A 9125-nucleotide genomic window follows, 5' to 3' on the forward strand; every position below is an offset into this window, starting at 1 on the left:
AAAGTGTCCAGCGGAATAGGGGCTGCAGCTGAAGTTCTGGTCAATCTGTACATGAATGATCACAGACCTAAGACTCAGGCCATCTCTCCAGACCTGGTAAGGATGTACACCCCACAGCCTTCACCCACAGACACTGGCTCTGGCCTCCCAGGGAGGGTGCATGGGATGCAGAGAGGATTGCCTGGCCCCTCTTCTCATGGGACCAGAGGGGCTGAGACCAGGCTGGATCAGAGCAGAGGTTAGCGGGAGGCTGTTCTTCCTTGTAGACAAACCTCACTCAGCCCCCTTGTGGGTCATTTCACAAAGAAGAGCATCTTCCCTGCTGGCTGGGGCTCTGGAGAACTCAGTGCAAAGGCCAGGAGGGGCCGTCTGCAGAGGTGGACAATACTTACTGCCAATGTTTAGCATCCAGTCTGGATTGGATTGAGAATTAAGTAATGGAGAAAACACCCCTTTCCTCTGAATTCTCCCCTTCTCCAGTGACTCCGCTCATTGTCATCACCAGCAATTTGTGTTGATAGCTCTTTTGGTTTCCTTTTGGTACATTCCCCTGGAATCACCCGGGTGTGCCCCTTCTGCCCTGGCCCTTGCCCTCTCCTCTCCCCTCTTGCATTTAGGAAGTTGACTGGCAGCCAACTTCAACACGCAGAAAAGGGCTGCCCCTTCTCTGCAGTTCTCTTGAATAGTGTTATTACCATGAGCTTTCCCTGCCTGACCTATGTCACTGCAGGGAGACAAGGATGTGTAAAACATTCTTTCAGGGACCTCGCTCTAGACGCAGACAGTACTTAACCCCTGGGTCAGATTCCTGGAGACAGCATCGCTGGGCAGCATGTTTGTGAGGGATGCCCGCTCCATCAGACCAGGAGATGTCACTCTCACCCTGAAACCAGAATGGCCAGCCTGCCTGGGAGTAGAGTTAACAGCTGCCCCTGCAGGGCTGGGGTCTGCGTATCTTCCCACCCTCATTCTTTGCTGAAGTGCCTGCAGTGCCTGCAGTGACAAAAGCAACACATAGCCTGTGAGGCCCCGTGATGCAGGACGGCATCTCTGCAAGGCCAGCCTCACAGCTGAAGATGCGGTGTACGCCCTAACACTCTGCTCTTCTCTCCCGATGCCCTGTGTCCCCCAGGAGTCCATACGGAAGGCGTTTCCCCTCAACCTGGGTGGCAGCGACACCTGTTATTTCTGCAAGAAGCGCGTGTACGTGATGGAGCGGCTGAGTGCGGAGGGCCACTTCTTTCACCGGGAGTGTTTCCGCTGCAGCGTCTGTGCCACCACCTTGCGCCTGGCCGCCTATGCCTTCGACAGTGACGAAGGTAAACCCCCAGGGGCCGGGGCAGCACTCATCTCTGGCCTGGGCTTCAGTCCCTTTGGAGGCTCTGGGACAGGCAGCACTTCCCAGGGAGTTTTGGTGTCATCAGGAAAGCTCTTCAGGGAGCAGGGACCCCCTGCTAAAGAGAGAGGCCGCCTGTGGTGAGCAGGGGTCCTGAGGGAAGGGGAGCTGTCAGCACCAGCGGTGCATCAGTGTGGGGGGCACCTACCAGGCAACAAGTGCCTTATGAATGTTTTCTTACTCAGTCTCACCACCTTCAGTTGCCCCTGTGTGGCTGAGAAAATCAAACCTGATAACCTATGTCACACGCTCGACACCACACCTGACATGTGATAGGGGTTCAGTAAATGATGGCATATTCGTGTTATTATGTATAAAGTATGCATTGTAAAAATGGCAGTAACCGTAACATGCCCTCTGATAAGTGGCCTGCCGGCGTTATCAATGAAAGAATTGCACTCATTGGAATGAGTGATTGTTTTCTAATTTCCAGCACTTGATGTTTGCACGGTCATATAATGACAGTGCTTGTGATTCCATACCCTCAAACTAACTGCCTGGGTTCAAATGCAGGCTATGCCACTTCTAGCCATATAACCTTGGGCCTGTTACGTAACCTCTTGGTCCCTCAGTTTCCTTATTTATAAAATGAGGATGATACTGCTTAACTCATAAGGTCATTATGAGGGTTGCTGGGTTAATTCCCGGGAAGGATTTAGGGTAGGGTCTGGTATATTGAGTCCTACACAAGATTTTTCTGCTGTTATCATTAATCCCATCACTATTGTCACTATTGTAACAGTGAGCAGAGAAGGCTTTCCTGGAAGGCACCCAGTAGTCCCAGGAAATGGCCAGTGGCCCAGTGTGTGCCTCACTGGGTTTTCCTCTCCAACACTGCCACAGCCTGTTCTGCTCCTTTCCCACCCCCAGGGGTCCCAGAAGCAAGAGGAACTAGAAACAGAGCTGCTGTTCTGGGCGGTCCATTTTGCGGCCTGGCAACTTGCCGTGGGAAGGGACTTGGCCTGGGGGATTATCTGAGGGTTTCAGCCCCATCCCAGGAGCCCCGCCTGTTGCTGCAGCCTGCCCCCTGTCTGTGCCATTTCCTTAAGGCAGGTGATGGAGACCATTTCCCAAGTTTGCGCCTTCCTGGCCTTGTTTTCAGTAGCGGCGTTTTCTGATGTAGGTGGTGGCAGGCACTTGGCTCGTGTCCTGCTGTGTGGTTCTGGTTTACAGGAGAAAAACCTCCCTCCCTCTCTCTCTCTCTCTCTCTCTCTCTCTATCTGTGTGTGTGTGTGTGTGTGTGTGTGTGTCTCTCTCTCTTTACAGGCAAGTTTTTCTGCAAGCCTCATTTCATTCACTGTAAAACCAACAGTCAGCAACGGAAGAGACGGGCAGAGTTGAAGCAACTAAGACAAGTACGTTTTGTCTTGAAAGCGGTGGTGAAACAGGGAGGCCCCTGATAGGAGAAGGTTTTCAAGGGTTCCTGCAAGTTAAACCAATGTTTCTGGCTTTGAAGGGATTGAAACTCAGGTGAAGAGGGCTCTACTCCCTGGCATGGAGGGTCCCTCTGCCTCAGTCTGTTCAGCTTGCCTCTGGGCTATGACCTATCCCAGGGGAATGACTGCTGCTTCTCATGAGAAGCCCAGAAGAGCTTTCCCGTGTGCCAGGGATGGGGCTATATGCTTAGCCATGCAAAGCCGTGTAGCCCCCGGTGCCTGGGGCCCCCATGACCGCAGGGGCACTGTTAGCAGGGATGCCTGGTATAGAGCCAGCCCTCTGTGGTTTCCAACTCCTTTCCCCAGGCTCTTGGATGTCAGCAAAGTGACTGGCCGACTGAATTTGTGGATGGCTTATGATAGGGCCCCCTCGTACCTTCTCTATGGCTTGATTAATCACCCACCTCCAGCAAGACCCACAACTTCAGCTTTTTTCTAATTATTCAAGTAATGTAGGCTCAACATAGAAAAACGGGTAAATATAATAAACAAAAGTGTATAAAGAAGGAAAGTGAAATCACCCATCCTCACTCTATCCTGAGAAAATCATAATTAACATTTTGGAACATTTCCTTGCCGATTTTTTCCTATATGAATACAGTTGATCCTTGAACAATGTGGAGGTCAGGGGCTCTAATCCTCCACAGGGTCGAAAATCCACATATAACTGATAGTCAGCCCTCCGTATTGGCGGTTCCTCCACATCCGTAGATTCAACCAACCGTGGATCGGGTGGAACTGTAGTATTTACTATTGAAAAAAATCTGCATTTAGGTGGACCCATGCAGTTCACACCTGCATTGTTCAAGGGTCAACTGCATGTTCTAACCCAGTGGGAATCCCATGTCTACAGTTTCATGGTCGTCTTTTTTCACTAACACTATATTAAGAACAGTTTCCCATGACATTAAAAATGCTTTTGAAGCCTAATTTTTGATGCCTGTAAAAGATGGTTGATAATTTATTTGCGTCCTATATTGTTGGACATTTATGTTGTTTACTATTTTTACGTTATAAATATTTTTATGGTGAATGTCTTTGTACCCACATCTTTCTCCATATTTCAAATAGTTTACTTAGGATCAGTCATGAGAAATGGGATTGCTGAGTCAAAGAGCGTGTATGTTTTGAAGGCTCCAAACAAAACTGACCCCTGTGATCAGTTTGCCGCCCCCCAGGAAAGTCATGCCCATGTTCAGCCTGCCCTTCAGTAGTGCATGGGGGCTGAGATTTGGGGGAGGGGGGCTGGTTGCAAATTGCAGGGTCTGCCACGTTCTCTATTTACTGGCTGTCTTCCTCTGCTTCATTGGAGGCGTCGTCTCTAAGCGTCATGGACTAAATGCCCTCACCTTGATGTCTTTCTCAGGAGGAGGGGATGTGGAAAGAGCAAGAAGCCTCTAGGCGAGACCCTCCTGCGGAAAGTTCTTGCGCTGCCGCCGCCATCGGCACGCCGGAAGGCAGCCCCCCAGGTATCCCCAATTCCTTCTTTAGGAAGGTGCTAAGCTGGCCCCTCAGGCTGCCATGGGGCCTGCTTCACCTTCCCCGGAGGCTGCTTAACTGGATTCAGGGACTCCTGCGTGCCACCAGTCTGCATATCAGGGACAATGCTTACAACTACTGCTACACGTACGAGCTCCTGAGCCTCGGGCTGCCCCTGCTCTGGGTGTTCTCCGAGGTCCTGGCTTCCATGTACCGGGAGACCGAGGAGTCCCTCGAGGGCATCCGTGACTGGCTGCTCAGGTGCTTCCCGGCCAAGCTGCACTGAAGCCCAGCCCCAAAGTGCCGTAACATTTCCCATGTAGATGGCAGCATGTGCAGCCAGCCCAGGCGCTGGCCAGGGAGCCCCACGCCCTTTAACCAGTTAGTTCAAAGCCAAAGAGTTTCCCGTCGGCCACCTGCACCTGGCCTGGTCGCGGTGAACATCTGCTCCCGGTGCCCAGGCCAGCACGACATGAAGGATATTTTTTTATACCTTTGTACTTTTATACCAAAGCGAGCCATATTTCTAGGTTTACATTTCAATCTTTAACTTTTAATAAGCCAAGAGAAAGCATCTTTTTCTATGAGTGTCAGTTTTTCTAGACACGGGTTTGACGTTTATAACTGGTATGAGAAACCCTTTCCACGTTGTGGTCAGTTGTAATAGCTGCTGCCTGCAACGTGAATGATTTGGGCTTCTGTGTAAACCAAAACCAGTGCCTTTTGATTTATGTGCCTGGATACCACTTTTCAACAACGGACAGTTGTTTGCAACATGAAAGCATAATACTTTAGAAGAAAAAAATAGAAAGGACAGAAGAGAATTAAACCTACAGAAGCACATGGCAGTGTGCAGTCGCCTGTTATCTGTCCTCCCAGAGGGTGGAGGACTGTTCTGCTCGCTTGTTTTGATGTAAAATAGTAGCGTAAAGGTTCCTCGCTCAATACCACATCACAGCCAAATGATGTAGAACCACAGGGTTTCAAGCAGATTGCTACAAATATACGTTTCCCTTCGCACTAATGAGCATGGCAGCAAAAGCCCATTGGCCCCTGACCACGTGGAGCTCCGTCACACTGATGCAGTGTTGAAGAGGAGTTATGTCAGCTGGTGGCATCTTACGCCCTCCTTATGAGGTCCCCAGCCCAGGCTGCAGTCTGAGCCAGGGTCACTCAGGGTCCACAACCATGAGGCTGAGGGAAGAAACTGCCCTTTCACATAACGTCCTTTGAGACCGAGGGCATTTGTTAGCACCTCAGGGTATTATTTCTGGGAAGGGTGGCCTGCCCCGTGGGCATGGCTTGCAGATGTCCTGGCTTCTTAGCCGCTCAGCTGCCATGCATATTTGGTCAAAACAGTCAGAAACCATTTATTTTCACGCTGTCCTAGCAAAAGAATGCGTCTGACCTCCAGGGGGAAGCTCCCCTGTGTCTTGACTGTCAGGGGAGGCTGGGAGTGGACGCTGTTACTGACTCATGCAAAAGAAATACACCCTATTAAGGGCAAAACAGGCCTTGGGCCCACCTGCATTCTTCTCTCTGGGCATCTGGAAGAGGCCTCAGCTCTCCCAACTCCACTTGCCTGGACATGCACGGCTGCTGAGTCTGGCTGAACAGTGCAGAAGGCTGATAGAGAAAGGCCTTCTGCAGTGTGTTCAGTGTATCTAGAGTGGCTGGGCCAGAGACGGCTCTCTGCGTGTTATACTAGAAAGATCCTCTAGGTTAAATAAGGATGGAACCCGGTAGGTTAGGAGCCAGAGCTCTTGAGGCCTTTGAGATGCCAAGTTCTCTAGGGTGGGAAGAAGTGGGGAGGCATTTCTATAAACACTTCCCTAAGTCCTTGGGCAAATCAGGGACATGGCTGCGGCCAAGTTCGTGGGAACTGGCTCCTCTGTCCTTGTTGGAACTGTTCTCGTCCTATGACTTGCATTGTGTTTTTCCAAATTTCTGCTGGTATTTTAATGTTCCGCATGGTGGGAGGAGCCCTTGATTCATTTTATGTTTGATTCTGAAAGTCATGACATAAACACATGCACAGCTGTCGTTGTTATTCCTGTCAGCTCAGGGCAGGGTGAGATGCTTTGTGGGATGCTCTGTGAAGCCAGTCAGGATCTCTGAGAATGTCACTTTTGGCCATAAGGAGACTGGTTTGAATTACTCTGGCGAGACAGGGCGTGCCTGTCAGAAGCCTGAGATGTTTGTATGTTCTGAGACTTTGAACCTTCCTGGTGGGGCAGCACCAAAACACAAAGGTGGGTCCTGGGGGGGCGGATGTCTCTAAGCCTCCTCAACATATTCAAGAATGAACGTGGGGCTCGAGAGTAAAATCGGGGGCAGAGAGGATGTGGAGGGCTGTGGAGGACAGAGGAGCATCGGCCAGTTGCACGGATTCACTCTTGCAGATAAGTGGCTGCTCACTGCCAGAAAGGTTCATCTGTCCTAAGCAAGCCGTAACTTGTTTGGGGAAGTTTCTCTTTTTTTAATGGTTGCCTCGTTTTCAATTCCCGAGCCTTCTCGTGTTGCCTTGTGCCCCGCGACTAAATTCTCTTTTCTGTCTCTCTCTTTCCAACCTTACACTGTGGCCGTCAGTTCATTTCAGCCTTCCGGTGCTACACCCACTTCTTGGCTGACACAATTCTGCTCTGAGGTGACTGGTTTTCTTGCCAATTTTCAGAGAGTGGTACTAACCCCTGACCCGCTTTCGGTACCCCATGCCCCCGCCGTGGCCTTGGTTGTGCTAACTGCGAGTGTCTTGCATACTAATGCGCTCATTCAGTGGCATGGTTGGTGAACAGCATGGGGTGGTGTTCAGCTCGAAAGCGGTTTCTGATTCCATCCCGCTGAGCCAGCTGCCCGGTCCACCCCAAGTGCCTGCCCCGCCTCCCCTCGTCGCCCTGCGGCGGCCTGTGTGCGTGCTTTTCTGGTTGCACTTACAAAGCCCCTCACCTTCCTGGGAGGGTTAACGCTGAATGTGAGACAGTACCATAGAGAGGGCGCTTCACCTTTGAAAAGAGCTCTCTCACCTCTCAGCCTCTGAAAAAGCACATGCATGCCAGCGTCTTCTTCAGCTGGCTCTAGTATAAAGGTTATCGATGAAAACCATAGGTGACTCGTTTCGGAAGGATTAAAAAAAAAAATACTCCCAGGCTTCATCACAAGCTTGACCCAGACTCTGTATTTTGAACACACAATCACAATTTTCCTAGCAAATCCTTTCTCCGCTGCAGCCTATACTATACTCCAAGGGCTTTGCTGTGGCTCTTCTGATCGTTCTGGGCTCATAAAGCCCTGGATGACACAGAAGCTTCAGCTAGAGCAGTCATTGTCACAGACCAGGGATGCCTTTGAGAGATGCTCCCCAGGTCTGGAGCAGCGCATTTCAATGCCCCCAGGACTCTTTAGCTGGAGCAGCAGGACACTCAGAATGCTTTTAAAGAGAAACACCACGCCAAGTACAGTGGGGCTGCTGAAGGCCAGGCCTCGCAGTCTCGGGCCACAGGTGGTGTGCGTCCTGCATGCGGCCCAGAGCCATGCTGACCCTCGCCTGTCTGCACAGCCCCGCATGCTGCATGGCTCCCTCGTTGGTGAGGATCCTGGCCAGGACCAAGTCACCGTTCTTGTCTTATCTTCTCTTGCAGAGTCTCCCCCCTTTTTAGAATGTCAACCAAAGAGTGCCCTCCTCCCTCCAGCCTCCTCCCTAGCTAGTCTCCCCACATCATCACCACGCATGTTTGTGACCTTTGGTAGTCATGACAGTGCCACATGGAACCCTGTATTTTGCACATGGCGGACAATGTTTAGCTTTATTTATGGTATTTGATGCTGTAAATGAAAATAAATATGGTTCTTTATAAAGCTCATTGTTTCCTCTCTTCTTTGCCATGGAAGCTGCTCAAACCTCAAACACAGGGGTTGGTTGAAGGGGTCAGCCTTCCCTAAACTGGGGGGGCCTTCACTTGTGGTGACATGGGACTCTCTGGGGCTGTGCTGGTTACTCTGAGAGGAAGTATTACCCAGGGGTAATATTTGGAAAATATCACCCATGCTCCAGGGCCAGCCTTTGGGGGCTGTTCCTTGAAAACTCATGGTGCTCTTCTGCCGTCGGTGCTGGGCATAGCTGGCTGAAGGTCAGAGTCACCTCAGCCGTCAGGAACAGGCTGTATTAACAGCTGCTTGCACCCATTTCCCACACACATCCAAGCAGTGGACCCGCAGGAGAGCTTTACTTGGGAACCTTGCTGTAACTTAGTTTTGCATGTGATAGAGGTTGGTCTTGAAAGTTTTGTGCTGGTCTAGCTGAGTGATGGGTGAAAGGTGAGGAGGAAGGACTGGACATTAGTTTCAGGATGGCAGTGAACGTGGCAGGTGTGCTCGTCCAGATACAGAGCCATTTGTGATGCTAAGACACCCTCCTTGCCCCCAAAGACTCAGGTCACTCAGTGTCTTAGGCTGCAAGGCTCTGCCCACAGGGCCAGTCTGAGGACAGCACCATGGCAGGCTCTGACCCAATTCCACTTGTCTTTAAGGGAAGGATTTGAAGTTTTCACTCAACTAGTCTGGACAGTGTCAAAGAAATCTGGTCCTCAACCTCCCTAGGGTGGGATACGTCCCTTTGCCATGCTGGATGTGGCTGGGCTTCTGATTCTGGCATGAAAACTCATCTGTGAACTTCATGAGGGCCGTTGTATCTCTAAAGGGGCACCTCTGAGGCCCTGGGCCTCTGAGCCCAGTTGCTGGTGCCTGGAACTGCCTCCAGAGCTGTCTCTGGTCATGACCAAAGTGTCTGTACTCCTATCCAGGTGAGATACTCTTTC

The 9125-nt window shown here is 51.0% G+C and overlaps 1 protein-coding gene across 1 annotated transcript in view; it reads left to right on the forward strand.

Moving 5' to 3' along the window:
• LOC103069359 (protein-methionine sulfoxide oxidase MICAL2) overlaps positions 1-8171 on the forward strand; it is a 117697-nt gene extending 109526 nt beyond the window's left edge. Inside the window, 6 exon segments of the mRNA XM_007471410.1 lie at positions 1-96; positions 1133-1319; positions 2663-2751; positions 4199-4301; positions 6901-6958; positions 7950-8171. The exon segment at positions 1-96 is cut by the window's left edge and continues 9 nt beyond it. Of these exon segments, the coding sequence (XP_007471472.1) occupies positions 1-96; positions 1133-1319; positions 2663-2751; positions 4199-4301; positions 6901-6941 (516 nt within the window). The 3' untranslated portion in view covers positions 6942-6958; positions 7950-8171.
• The last annotated feature ends 954 nt before the right edge of the window (positions 8172-9125 follow it).

Source organism: Lipotes vexillifer, unplaced genomic scaffold, assembly GCF_000442215.2.
Source record: "Lipotes vexillifer unplaced genomic scaffold, Lipotes_vexillifer_v1.1 scaffold6, whole genome shotgun sequence".
In the NCBI taxonomy this organism is placed as follows: Eukaryota; Metazoa; Chordata; class Mammalia; order Artiodactyla; family Lipotidae; genus Lipotes; species Lipotes vexillifer.